General features: G+C 43.0%; 2 protein-coding genes across 8 annotated transcripts in view; one reads left to right on the top strand and one right to left on the bottom strand.

The window, feature by feature from the left end:
- BTNL2 (butyrophilin like 2) overlaps positions 1–2,867 on the top strand; it is a 19,933-nt gene extending 17,066 nt beyond the window's left edge. For all 6 annotated transcript variants that reach the window (XM_021098499.1, XM_021098500.1, XM_013977701.2 and 3 more), the window contains exons 9-10: positions 134–229; positions 804–2,867. In XM_021098499.1, the coding sequence (XP_020954158.1) occupies positions 134–229; positions 804–1,051 (344 nt within the window). In that variant the 3' untranslated portion in view covers positions 1,052–2,867. The remainder of the gene's footprint in view (positions 1–133; positions 230–803) is intronic.
- Positions 2,387–14,536, bottom strand: LOC100513291 (butyrophilin, subfamily 1, member). 2 transcript variants are annotated; one of them, XM_013977703.2, is made up of 10 exons: positions 14,228–14,536; positions 13,635–13,753; positions 12,724–13,071; positions 10,115–10,396; positions 9,536–9,703; positions 9,158–9,178; positions 9,039–9,065; positions 8,202–8,228; positions 7,966–7,992; positions 2,387–5,710 (listed from the first exon to the last, which is right to left on the bottom strand). In XM_013977703.2, coding segments are annotated over exons 1-10 (1,674 nt in total). In that variant the 5' UTR covers positions 14,230–14,536; the 3' UTR covers positions 2,387–5,057.

Genomic DNA, 14,536 nt, shown 5'->3' with positions numbered 1-14,536 from the left:
AACTCCCCAACTTCCTTCTGGATAGGACCAATTCTCATCCTCCTCTCCAGCCCAGGAACTGCTCAGATGAAAAGGATGATCTTGAAACTTCCCAGTTTTGTGATTTAATGTGATTCTGGGGTTTCCATTTTAGAGTCTGGGATGACTTTTCCATGGAAGATACTGCTTGTGTTGGGATTGCTTCTTGTTGGAACTGTGGGCTTGATCTGGTGGAACAGCTATAGAAAAGGTAAGTTAGGAAAACAGAAACAGCAGTGTGGAGTGTGGTTTGTGGTGGGAAATTTACTGTACACTTTCCCTAGCCTCTCTTTTCAGAGGCATTCCTTGGATATTCAGTAATTAAGGAAACATGAGAGTCCATGGCTTACATGCATGGAATTGAGGATCAGTGCTGAATGAGATCAGGTTACAGTGATGGAAGAACTAGCAAAAGAATTAAATGACAATAATTTCATGCCCCAGTGCACATTCCCAAGAGATCTGGTTGAGAGAGAGGAAGAAAAACAGTGGCAGAGCCATCTCTGCTTTGAAGGCTGCGAGCTGAGACTTAATGGGGATCCTGTTGGCATGAACATTTCACTCAGATCATTACTAGTATGGTGACTTGCTCAGTGCTGTTTTTGCTCTGAAGGAGGGAGTTCTCATATATTGATTATTTTGTGTGCCCTAGAAAGTTCCTCTACAGTAAGTTTCTAAAGTCACTGTAACTTTTGTTTTATTGTTTGGATATTAATATCATGAAATTAATATTTTAAAATATTCCCATGTTCATTATTATCAGAAAGGATTTTCTTTCTCTGCAGTGGACAAGACATTGGATCCAAATACAGCTCACCCAGACCGGATCCTTTCTGAGGGAAATGGACTGCCAATCATGAAGCCAGCCAGACGGAGAAAAGAGGGACTTCTCAAAACTCCTCAAAGCTCAAAGCTCCAGAAGGGGCTCAACTCAGGAGGGTGGTACACAGAGGTGGTGTTTGGGGACAGGAAAATATGTGTCCAGAATGTTGCCAAGGACAGTTCTTCAAAGAGTCTTCTCTGTGTTACTTGAGGATGGTTTGGGCAATGGGTTGCTATGGAAATGAGTACTGGGTCATCAACCTGCCTCCCAGCCTCCTCTCTCTGAGGATGTCTCCAGGACTGGTTAGACTGTCCCTTGACTATGCCCGTAAATGCCTCTCCTTTTATCACATGAGCAAGTGCTCTATCTACATCTTCCCTTGAGATGTTTTTTTTTCTCTGAAATTCTGTACCCCCTCTTCATTCTTTGGTCCTCTAAGGTAGATTCTCCTGACATCTTTCTTGTACCCAAGGCTTCCAAGGAAAACAATAACCTTGGATTCTGAAAACCAGGATTATATTCTAAGTCCCAGCTCTTTTATCTTTTCACCAGTTTCTTGAAGGGGCTCACAGGATCACCCATTCCCCTAATCAAGAGGCTTTAACTTCACTGTGGCATCAAATCTGACCTGGAGGCTGATGCATTCAGTGACCTATCATATCCCAGTGTCTCTGATATCCTGCCTACTGATTATAATCTGATATCTGGTGACAAAAGACCCTTAGAAAATCCAATGACAAATGCAATTTAGCCAAGAGGAGGAGGAAGTGCAAGGAATGATCAAGTACTTAATTGGTTTCTCTAGGAAAGTGGGGCTGAGAAAACAAGCAAACAAAAAATACAGTTAAAATGTGGACGAGAAAATACAGCTGAATCTAAGGAGGAAAGTCTGGTCACTAAGCTATATCTTGAACATCCCATGAAGTGTGTGATCCCTGCACCAGACTTTTCCAGAAAGTTAACTGAGAATGGGGAATGAGGAAGTTTTTCAGATATTCTAGTCCAAGAGGAAAATTAGTTATGTGTTATATATATGAAAATGTCCGTTTTATTTTTAGAGTGAAAAAAAGCATACAATTTAAAATGAAATTGCTTATGTTTAATTATGAAATAAACATAAGCAATAAATGCAACAGAAGTAATAAAATGCAGTGGAACCAAAAATAAAATCACAATGAATTACACGTAGAGGAAGAAAGAATGCGAAGAAATAAAGATTCAGAAAAATAAGTCTTCAAATCTTCTGCAGTGAGGATGAGGAATCCCTGCAAATGACATTCTGCTCTTTCCAGGAGGGCAGGAATTAGGGACTTCACTGTCCTTTGAAGGTTATTCATCTGTAGCATTCTGGATTTTTCTCTTTGGGGTCAGAATATTTGTCTCTATTTTTAAACTCCTAAGTTTATGCTTGAAACTATGTATTGTTTTTCACAAGTGGTTACACATTTACTTTATTTAGTTTTAAAATTTGTCAATTGTAAAATACACATAACATAAAAGTCATCATTTGGGCCATTTTAAAGTGCACCGTTCAGTGGCATTTTGTTCCTTCACTATGTGTACAACCATCATCAGTATCCAGTTCTAGCATATTTGGATTATCCCAAAAAGAAACGTCATCACCATTTATCAGCCATACTCATTTCCCCCTCTCTCCAGCCCCTAACCTACTTTCTGTCTTTCTGAATTTGCCTATGTTGGGTATTTCATAGAAAAGGAATCATAAAATATATGGATTTTTGTGTGTCTATTTTTTTTTTACTTAGCATAATGTTTTCAAAGTTCCTCCACATTGCAACATGTATCAGAAATTCATTAATTTTTTGAAATTAAAAGACTTTATTTTTTTAAGAAGTGTTTTAGGTTTACAGCAAAATCGAGTGTATAATTCATATGCCTCCCCTCTCACCCCCTAGTTTCCTCTGTTATGAACAGCCTGCCTTGCTGGGGTACATTTGTGACACGGATGAAATGGTATTAAGACATTATTTTCAATTAAAGTCCCTAGTTTACATCAGGGTTCACTTTTCTCTGGGGTTTGATTTAAACATTTTGGATACATTGATATGTCCTTATATACCCTTTATATTTTGAAGACAAATTTATTAGTAAATTACTTACATCCTTACCTTGCAGCCCTATTTTCTACCCCTAGACTATAAGACACCTTTCTCTCTCACTCAAGGGAGGGCACAATCGCTCTCTTTTTTTTTTTTATTGTCTTTTTGCCATTTCTTGGGCCACTCTCGCCACAGCCACAGCAACTTGGAATCTGAGCCGCGTCTGCAACCTACACCACAGCTCACTGAAACGCCGGATCCTCAACCCATTGAGCAAGGCCAGGGATCGAACCTGCAACCTCATGGTTCCTAGTCGGATTCATTAACCACTGCGCCACGACCGGAACTCCGGGAGGGCACAGTCTTGAGGGCACTAGTCTGCTGTGGCGCCTTTGCCTGGGTGAGGGCACCCACCTCACCCGAAATTCTGTCTCTGAGTTTCTGTTTGGCACCGGTGAACAGAGGCTGAGTTTTAGTAACACTTAGATGCACTAAAGGCAAAGGTGACCCTCAACAGTGAGAGGAACTTGGTTAGAAAGAAAAAAAAATGCCAATTTGTTTTTTGTTTTTGTTTGTTTGTTTGTTTTTTTTTTGTTTTTAGGGCTAAACTTGCAGTTTATGGAGGTTCCCAGGCTGGGGGTTGAATAGGACCTGCAGCTGCCAGTCTACACCACAGCCACTGCAATGCCAGATCCAAGCCACGTCTGCAACCTACACCACTGCTCATGGCAATGCAGGATCCCAACTGAACAAGGCCAGGGATCAAACCTGAGACCCCATGGGTACTAGTCGGATTCGTTACCACTGAACCACAAGGGGCTCCAAAAAAAGCCAATGTTAACAACGACTATTTCCTCATGAAACCTATGTGATGATTTTTTTCTCTGAAAACATAAACTGCAACATTCTTTTTTTTTTTTATTTTCATACAATTCTGGACTTGCTGATCAGTGAGAACTGGTTTTAAAAAAATGAGCTTGCAGGTTGGATCCCTGGCCTCTCTCAGTGGGTTAAGGATCTGGCATTGCCGTGAGCTGTGGTGTAGGTCACAGACGTGGCTCGAATCTGGTATTGCTGTGGCTGTGGTGTAGGCCAGCAGCTCTAGCTCTGATTTGACCCCTGGCCTGGGATCTTCCGTATGCTATGCATGTGGCCCTAAAAAGAAAAAAAAAAAGTTTCTTCCTTTCCAGAAGGCTTGGTCTCCTGCTCAAATGGTTTATAGTTATTTATCATATTTCCCCACCTCTTGGCAAAGTCCAAGTTTTAGAATTTGATGAACACTAAAGTCTGAAGAGGGAACAAGCTGAGCTACTAGCTTTTAAAAGACTTGAACAGGAGTTCTCTGGTGGCCTAAAGGTTAAGGATCTGATGTTGTCACTGCTGTGGCATAGGTTTGATCCCTGGCCTAGGAACTTCCTCATGCTGTAGGTGCAGCCAAAAAATTTTTTTAAAAAATTAAAAATTAAAAAAAAAAAAGATGAACTAGGAGTTCTTGTTGTGGCTCAGCAAAAACAAATCCAACTGGTAACCATGAGGTTGCAGGTTTGATCCCTGGCTTTGATCAGTAGCTTAAGGATCCGGCGTTGCTGTGAGCTGTGGTGTAGGTCACATACACGGCTTGGATCCTCCATTGCTGTGGCTGTGGTACAGGCTGGTGGCTATAGCTCCGATTTAACCCCTAGCTTGGGAACCTCCATAGGCTGCAGGTGCAGCCCTGAAAAGAAAAAGAAAAAAGACGAACTGATTTCTGTGCATACATCTTGCAGTAGCACCGTGTATTGAGAATTTACTCAACAGGGACCCTTCCCTTCAAACTCCACTCACTCCTCCAAATTTGACGACACATGTAAGAAGAGAGATTTTTCTCTTTAGATGTAACTTTAAACGTATTTACTTTGAAACACACTAAGTACCTGAACTGAAGAAAGGTCCATGCGTTTACAAGGAGTTTTCCTGTGACAAATCGTGGTTGCCCACAGAGAGTATTTCCGCAAAGGTAACACGAGAGGAAATTCTCACAGTCATTTTCCAGCTGTCGCATTTCTCTCTCTCTCGCTGAAAGGGATTGAACTTATACCTAACGAGAAGGACAGCTTTCTTGGTGGACACACCCATAAGAAGCTCCTGCAGAGGCAGCAGGGGTGCCGACTCGCTGCTCAAGGAGGTAATAGAGAGAGAGCTTCTTGGGGGACACTTAGATCACAACGATTTGAGTGGGTTACCAAGGGCTTTGAAGACGAATCAGGACGAGTTTCAGTGTGATCTGAATCTAAGCAGATGGTCAACGATGTGCCAGCACCCCTAAGGCTAAAATAAGGATAGAGAGGCTCATGGATGGGGATTCCGGTAAAAGAATGGATGTGGGACCCGTCAATCATGTTGTAAAAAGACACTTGCTTAGCATCCCAGTCCAGGAAAACGCCTATCCTGCGGGGCAGCTGCCTCAGTGACAGCGACTCTTTGTGGGAGGCGGGAACACTGACTTTTCCTTCTTTGTACATCACCACCCAGAATTTCTTCTCTGGACTTTCCACAAACCACCCCTTTCTCCATGCTGTTTTGGAGCAAACACCCAGAGCCCACTTCGTTCCGGATCCATCGTCTGTCTTTGCCTTTACTTCTACCTCCCAGTAATGTCTCCCTGCAGAAGGGCATTCCTGGCCCAGAACATTGAGGATGTCTTCAGACGCCCCTTGGTCTTGGAGTGCTGGGGTGTCACCATTCGGAGGAACATTCTCTGTGAAAGACTTTCCGTTTTCAGATAAGCTGAGGTTTCGATGAGCTGTGTTTGGATCCAGAGTAACAGCCACTGCAGGGATAAGGGGAAAAAATAAAGGTCATTCCCCAATGGAGACTGGCTGGCTTTAGGAAAGACATAAATTACTGGTAAAGGAGAATGGAGAAAAACAAAGAGAGAAATGAAAGATTAGGTAAAACAATTAATCTGCTTTCCTGTGTCCATTCACAGGAGATACATGACGTGTAAATCAGAGAAGGCCAGGGTTGGGCAGGCCCATGGGTAACTGGGTGTTCCAGACAGTCTGAGACCATTTAGTTAAGAAGGCTTCTCCTATCCTGCTGAATAGCATTGAGAACTTGTCTAGATACTCATGTTGCAACAGAAGAAAGGGTGGGGGAAAAAATGTAATTGTAATGTATACATGTAAGGGTAACCTGACCCCCTTGCAGTACAGTGGGAAAATAAAAAAAATTATTATAAAAAAATAAAAAAAATAAAAAAATAAATAAATAAATTTTGGAATGATAAAAGTAAAAAAAAAAAAAAAAGCCTATATACTGTCTTCAGGTGAACGGTTAGATTTTCCTCTTAATTCAATATAAGATGTTTTTATGATTCAGGTCCTTGATAAGGTTGTAATTTTGGCACAAATACCCAATAGAGAATGTATCATAACAGCTTTATTCTGATGATGGAGAAGATTCCTTTGCAGAGGATCAGATTGGGAAGCATTCTATCTAGGCTTGATTATTTGTTGTTTTTTTAATTTTCATTATTTCCTATGTATTCATTAAAACAACATTGTCTAGAAAAAAAAAAGAAAAAAAAAAGAAAAAAAAAAGAAGGCTTCTCCTCCAAAAATCCCCAGGGTCATGTGTTTCAAGTTGGGGTCTTGCCAACCTCCTGTAAATCCTGGCTGCTTTACTGCTTGCTCTTAACCATTAAGCCACATCGCATTTCCGATCGCAAGGCACCAACTCTCATGTAAGCTTCTTTGGTTCCATTTTTCTGCGGACTTAGGTAAGAACTAAGTCATCTACTGCTCATGTACTCTTACTGTATTTCTAATGTATGAAATCCCAGGCTCTATGGTCAGAAAGATCTGTATTTTGATAACCATCCTTTCTTTAGTAGCTGTGAACTTGAAGTGACTTTGCCTCTTTTGGTCTCACTTTAATCTCATGAAGATGACACCTCAGCATAGGACTGCTACGAGGAGTAAATGACAATGTACTACATTTTGTCCATGATGAACACTTGGTAAATTTTAGTTTCTGATAGTTATAGTAACACTACTACCAGTAGTAGCAGTAGCAAGAGTGCTAATACTAGTAACAAGCAATCTGCTTCTTACCAAACCAAACATCTTAAGTAATTACAATTTTTCTCCTAAAAATTTGTATGTGAGAATGTATTTTAATTTTTTTTTTTTGCCTTTTTGCCTTTTCTAGGGCCGCTCCCTTGGCATATGGAGGTTCCCAGGCTAGGGGTCTAATAGGAGGTGTAGCCACCAACCTACACCAGAGCCACAGCCACTTGGGATCTGAGCTGCGTCTGCAACCTACACCACAGCTCATGGCAACGCTGGATCCTTAACCCACAGAGCAAGGCCAGGGATTGAACCCGCAAACCTCATGGTTCCCGCAAACCTCATAGTCGGATTGGTTAACCACTGAGCCATGACAGGAATTCCCTTTATTTTAATTTTTGGAGGGTTAAGTTAACAAGGAAAGGTTGGCAGATGCAGGGATATTCAGAGTGAAGTAGCGTGGAGTAGAAATAGATGTTTGACTCAAAATTCTGGGAAGACTGTAAGATCTCAGGGGCTATTTTCCATTTGTACTGAGATGCAACAAGCTGTTCTCTGACTCAGACTTATGTAATAGACTTCCTTCTAACTGAACTACTCTTTCAATGCTCTTCTCGGGACTACAGATACTGGATGACTGAAGTTGCAGATGAATTATCAATTCCTGAGGAGAATTCCTTTAATCCATCCTTTTTTTTCATCATGGCAACCTTTTATTCCTTCTTTATTCACCATAGTTTGTATGTGCACTTTCCCATGAAGTCAGAGACCAGGTCTGCTTTATTGATGTGGCACTGAATAAAACGTTGTATAATTTTATGCTGAGTGAATGAATGAATGAATGAATGGTGTCAGAACACTAAGAAATATGTTTGCATTTCTGCATGAAATTGAAACGGAAATGAAAGCCGTGAAATGAATAAGCAGTTAGGTATTATTGAGAATTTATACAGCTAGAGTAGTTTCTCCTTCGTATAGAAGAGATGATGAGAGACAAAGTACTAAAGTCACTTACTTGCTTTGAACTGTTCCTTTCTCCAGTCTAAAAAAGAAAAAATGTCATATGGAAAATATGCCACGGACATGTCCTCCGAACTATTGAGATGCTTATCCCTTCATCCCTTGTATTTTTTTGGACTCCCCAGATTCAAGCAAAATCTCCAGAAGATGGCACTTATGTGAAAAATGCCCTGGAAAAGCCTCATGACATCCTAAAGCCCCTGAAGCCCCAAGACAATATCAGTTACTCACCAGCATATATCTCTGCTTTTCTCCAGTCTGCAACAAAACAAAAGAATTAGACTCTCCCATTCATAGACCTTCAGAGTATGCAATTGCCGTGACCACGGAAAACCCGAGGGTTTATGATTGTTCTACATTTCTGTGCTCATCTCAATACATTTCTGATACACTTGTCCTCTTTTACGCCTCCTGTTTTATTGCTCACATTTTCCACATTCTACATCTGAAATAAAAAGGAGGGTCTGGTTTTTCCTGGATGGAGAAATAGAAGGTAGGCTTGAATTATGAGAGTGTGTGGGAAAGCCTAAAATGTTATGGGCTGCCTTGCCGGCTTTGAGCTCACAGGACTCCAAACGCCTAGTTCTTTTGCTCTCACCAGATGTGCCCTCCACCCAGCAGGATAAACTCCCCATTCAGCTAATTTCCCTATGGGCCAAGACAGCTGAATCCCACCTGTCATCAACGTAATGAGGTTTACCTCCCTGTCAGCCTGCAAAATTATTCCCACAAGCCGATTACAAACTTCTACAGAAAACAAGGGCACTTCTTCCTTTTGTTAGTACAAAGCCCACAGACCTCGCTAGTTCATTCTGCTCCCAAGCGCAACCTCCATGTGGTCCTGTACGGTGCGTGGTGTCCTTCTCCCCCAGGGTGCAAATGTATGTGATTTAAAAACTGCTGCCAATCCCATCTGTCCAGAGTTGGGTGTTGTGTTTTATACGCTTTAAGGTAGGGGACCCATCCCCCACCAAGAAGGTAAATTGGAGGCAGCCAAAATATTGGAGGCGGCCAAAATAGAGGGGCAGACGAGACGGTTCACCCAACGCTAACATCCATAGAACTCACCTTGCTGATATAATTCCTTCCTTCTGGCTGAAAAGGAATTAACAGCCTGTGAGATTCCAGGCATTCAGCAAAGTATAAGACTCTTTCCTCTGTCAGATCAAAGGAAATGGAAAACTTACCAAGCTCTTTCTCAAAGGATACTAAAAAGGAAAGAAAATAACAAAATGGACTTAATGGCTTGTTTTCTAGGCTATGTTACTAAGCCCAGATCCTACTTCCATATGCCCAGAACCAAAACTACCTTAATTGAGAATTATGATTTACACCATATACCATACTATGTCTAAACCAGTGATGTTCTTCTCTCTCTAATGGACGCTATCATTTTTCTTTTTTTCTCATGGAGGTCCTGGGCTCCATGTTTTGTTGGAGGTCTTGGGACTGTGACTCATTCTTACCCGTAGCTCTGTGTTCCCCAAAGATGCCATCCATACACACAGCCACGTTAACAAACCCATACATTCACAGATCCAACCAAGTCTGATTTACAGGCTTACCTTTGGCATTCATTTCCTCCTCCTTTTCCTTCTGGGCTTTGGATAATTTCTTCCTTTCCTGTTGTTCTTTCCAAGCCAAATACACAACAGCACCCACGAAAATCCCAAGAATCAGGAAAGTCACAAGGAATGCTACCTTCCAAGGAGAGGTCCTAGGGAAGAAGGGTTCTGACACAGAGCCCCCAAAACCTCATCAAAAATATACACCTGGAGTTCCTGTTGTGGCTCAGTGGTAACAAACCCAACTAGCATCCATGAGGATGCGGGTTCGATCCCTGGCCCTGCTCAGTGGGTTAAGAATCCGGCAGTGCCGTGAGCTGCAGGATATGTTGCAGACGCAGCTCAGATTTGGTGTCGCTGTGGCTGTGGCTTAGGCTGGCAGCTACAGCTCCGATTCAGTCCCCAGCCTGGGAACTTCCATATGCCATGGGTGTAGCACTAAAAAAAACAAACAAACAAACAAACAAAAAACAAAAACAAAAACAAAACCATCTGCCAAGTAAGCCTTCCCATTCCCATTCCAAGTCCTGAAGATCCCCTCCTTATTCCTGTCCTATCCCCTAAATGCCTCAAACTGACCTGGAATGAAAATGGTTTCTACTTGCTCTTGTCCAAAGAAGGGGTTCTTCATGGAACAGGACACTTCTGACTGTGAGCTGTCTCTCACAATGACGGAAGCCTCAATCTGAAACAACCCATCATCGTCTTGTGTCTCATCCTCAGAGAGAGATGGGATCTTCTCTCCTCTTGCATCTTTCCATTGTACCTCCGGCTGGGGAAACCATCCCTTGCCGGTGCACTTCAGCCTTATTCCTTCATCTTCTGGACCCACCATGAAAGTATGAGGACCAGAACCCAGACCTGGAGAGGAAAGTCATTCATCTGAGACTTGGATTTTTTTTTTGGCCCAGAAGTCCCCAATATTTCACAGTGCGGGGGGTGGGGGGTGGAGATGGACAAAACATCATAGTTCTCAGTGGAAGGAGGGGGTTTCTTTACTTTTCCCATGAAGTATCTGAGGTTCAAAAATTAAAAGAGCACTGAAGGTGATCCTGGGACTTCCACCAATGCCCGTCAGAGCTCCTTTACACAAGCATATCTGCAATTGGCTGTAGAAGGGTGATAGGGAAGGAATTGACTGAAATTTGCCAGTGTTAAATTCTTTTGGAAAAAAAAAACCCCGCTATATCTATTCTATATCTGTATCATATGTCTATTCCATTTATTGCCATCTCAAGAAGACTATTTTCCTGTGCTTAAATTGAGACTTCTTGTGGTGTTTTCCTTAAACAATGACCCTTTGTAATTTTTCCAAATTTTCTTTCTTCCACTGAGGAAAGATTATCTAAAAGACAAAGGTAACTGGGTGAGGTGAGTCCATGAAGGAGTCAAGGTGTTTTTACTTTTCCACTCTGACCCCTTCTTTTCCCTCCACCACCCCTGCTCTTTTTCACCTCTGCACAGGGGGGCTCTACTAGTTATGTAAATAACCACCACCCATATCAAGATGTAACCTGCCAGAATGCTAGATGAATCCACTATCTCTTCAAGAATAATGGCTATTCTGGCTTCTAAGACTACATCTTATTTTGATTTAAATTTAATATCATAAGGTACAGATCTTCTTATGTTTGCTTAGTCTTCTTACAGTTCTTCAGGTGTGGGAAATACATCAGGAAACTCAGCTACATCACCTTTTTTTTTTTGGCTAAAAATTATAGTACAGCTAATAATTCTTTTTTTTTTTTTTTTTTTTTTTTTTTTTTTAGGGCTGTACCTGGGGCCTATGGAGGCTCCCAGGCTGGGGGTTGAATAGGAGCTGTAGCCACCTGCCTACACCAGAGCCATAGCAACACCAAATCCGAGCAGCATCTGCAACGTACACCACAGCTCAAGACAACGCTGGATCCTTAACCCACTGAGCGGGGCCAGGGGTAGAACCTGTGTCCTCATTGGATGCTAGTCGGATTTGTTTACACTGAGCCATGATGTCCCCCAATACAGCTAATAATTTTTACCACCAACCCCTGACCTGCCTGGAGCAATACATTTCTGGAAAACAGAAAGCTGTGTGAAAGATAATTCACCTTCTCAGAATTGCCTGAGGGAGCTGCCAATTTTTTTGAACAGGGGAAATAAATGTAAGAAAAATCTCAAACAGAGGAAATAAATGTAAGAAAAATCTCAAACATAATGGTGAGGTGGAAAAAAACAGCCCAGACATAGTCGTGTCCAGGTATGTCAAAATCAAAAATAAGCAAAACTAGGAGTTCCCGTCGTGGCGCAGTGGTTAACGAATCCAACTAGGAACCATGAGGTTGCGGGTTTGATCCCTGCCCTTGCTCAGTGGGTTGACGATCCGGCGTTGCCGTGAGCTGTGGTGTAGGTTGCAGATGTGGCTCGGATCCCGAGTTGCTGTGGCTCTGGCATAGGCCGGTGGCTGCAGTTCCGCTTTGACCCCTAGCCTGGGAACCTCCATATGCCGCGGGAGCGGCCCAAGAAATAGCAAAAAGACCAAAAAACAAAAAACAAAACAAACAAAAAAAATAAGCAAAACTAACCAGCCTCTCGGTCTACCCTGTCAAACCCTCACCGTCTCTTCCTCCAAACGGTACATTAAATGCTCGACCACTAAACCCTCCCAGCTAAGCCTCTGTCCATCACAGTAGCCAACTGGCATTATGGTCTCTGAGAGTAATGGTACATTTTGGTAATTGTGGTGCCTCCCTTCAAAATGTGTGATGAGAGCAGTTCCCGCTGTGGTGCAGTAGGTTAAGAACCTGAGCTGCTGCAGAGTTCCCACTGTGCTGCAGTGGGGTTAAAGATCTAGTGTCGCCGCAGCAGAAGTGTAGGTCGAAGTCACAGCTCAGATTCATTCCCTGGCCCAGAAAATTCTATAAGTCGCAGGTGCAGCCATAAAAAGAAAAAAAAAAGTATGATAAGAGACATAGAGGGAAATAAACGATATTCTTTTTTTTGATACTTATGGATAGTTTAATTTTAAAGTACAACACATGTATAAACAGATTAAGAGGATTGGGGGCTAAATCCAATGTCTGGGATGTTGACCATCTCCAAGCATACCTGACTTTTTGTTTCTATCCTGCCCACCATCCTGCTTCCTCAAATTGAATACGGAATGTTGACACTTCCCTCTGAGTGATGTGTCGTCTCGGAAAATTACTCACCTATCACCTTTAGCTCCAAACTGGCTTCTTCATAATAACTTCCTTTTTTAAAAAAACACTTGTACATTCCATTGTCTGAGACTCGGAGGTTGTGGATTCTCACAGCCACCTTCCCCTCATTGATGTAGTCTTTCAGCAACTCTGCTCGCCCTTTGAAATCGACCATTTGTTCTCCTGGCTGCTCCACCCCATCACGATACACGTACACAGGTTCTGAGGGTTTGGAGCGGAACCACCAGAGCTCCATGGTCTCCAGGTTCATGGCTGGGGACACGCTGCAGGGCAGCACTGTGTCCCCACCCAGCATGGCCACGATGGGCTCGGAGGGGCCAATCACCAAAAATGAATCTGCCGGGTAGAACCACAAGCAAAACCGTATCAGAATAACCTCCTTGGCCATTTTAGAACATGGCATCGTTACTGGTCCAGTCGAGCCCAACAGACATTCTCGCATTGGCAGGGCAGTAATTTGCAGCTCGCATTCAGGCTAAAGGTGGCAGTGAACAAGACAGGGAGGATTTCTACCCTTGGGGAGCTTCCAATCAACAGAGTGATCTGTATGCAACAGATGATTTTTAAATTGCAATGGGGGTCAGTTCAACGGAGGAGGGGAGAGCACTGGGAATTCATGAAGCTAGAGTTTGTCATCAGGTCTTAGGCATCAGAAAAAGCATTCCTCCAGAAGCTGAGACCTGAATGAATGAGACAGCATCAGTAAAGTAATTCTAGTTGTCCTTCCCTCTGAAATAATCATATACCAATTTATTTGCCCTCTTCTATGGGTAAATACATTATTGTGTCAAAATAAAAGATTTGGAGTTAACCCAAGTATATATGAGACATGGAGTGGCTTAATCTCTCTATTCAGGGAGCAAGAGAATCCAGGCATTGAAAATATAAAATATTCTCACCGGAGCCCCACATGGACACCTGGAGAAGCAGGATAAAGAAGAGGCCTCTTGGCAGAGAGAAGTCCCAGGAACACACCATCTTTCCCAGATCAGAGGATGGTATGACACAGAGGGAGGTCCTGAAAACAGCTGGTGTAAAGACAAAAATGGGACTCACAAGGTAAAAAGGTTCTAGCTAAGGTGGTTCACAGTGCTTCCAAGAAATGCCCTCCTGAAGCTCTCCAACGACTGCGATGTCTCTTTCAGGGAACCTCAGGGAAGCCTCTGACATTCCCGTGAGAAAAGACCTTCTGTTTCCCTCTTCCAAGACCACGTTCTGCAGGGACAAATCTGACCACAGTCTCTCCATAAACGCTTCTCACAAGGGGAACATTTTAACCAATGGACGACAGAGAGACAAGAAAAGCCACGAGCAGCCCCCGAGACAGAGCGCTTTAGCACGAACGAACGTTACTCTGGCCTCAATGCATTTTCTCTCCGCACGTTCCCAGATGAGGACGGGGCAGAGAGAACTCTGTCCACCCTCAGGGTCCTGGCCCAGGTCATCTCACTTCCCTCCCTCTTGCTCCTCACCAACAAAATGCCCCACTCACATCTGTCAGGTTCTTCCTGCAGAGGTGAAGTCACCCTGGAACTTCTCACCCTCGCGAGCACCAGGAATACCTTCCCTCGGCCATGCCTCCCGGGTACCCTCTCTTGGCTGCCGACAGGTCTCTCTTGTGAAACTTGCTTCAAGATGCAAGGGACTATCAGACGTTAGACACCCTGGGCCCGGAAGGAAGCCTTGGGTGTTTGTGAAAAGGGTTTCGGAAACCTGGAAGAGAGGCGCTCCCTGCTCAGAAACCTCTCAGCAGAGTGTTTCTCCTCGGCCACACCAACGTATTCAAAATTGAAAGTAACAT

This window comes from Sus scrofa, chromosome 7 (genome assembly GCF_000003025.6).
Source record: "Sus scrofa isolate TJ Tabasco breed Duroc chromosome 7, Sscrofa11.1, whole genome shotgun sequence".
Classification (NCBI taxonomy): domain Eukaryota; kingdom Metazoa; phylum Chordata; class Mammalia; order Artiodactyla; family Suidae; genus Sus; species Sus scrofa.
The sequence above is the reverse complement of the archived record's forward strand: the minus strand, read 5'-3'. Positions and strand labels throughout refer to the sequence as shown.

Coding starts and splice junctions, on each gene's coding strand:
- LOC100513291 (XM_013977703.2), bottom strand. Junction 9,066..9,157: donor ATCCTTTGAGAAAGAGCTTG/GTAAGTTTTCCA, acceptor ATTCCTTTTCAG/CCAGAAGGAAGGAATTATAT. Junction 8,229..9,038: donor GAAGGAATTATATCAGCAAG/GTGAGTTCTATG, acceptor GTTTTGTTGCAG/ACTGGAGAAAAGCAGAGATA.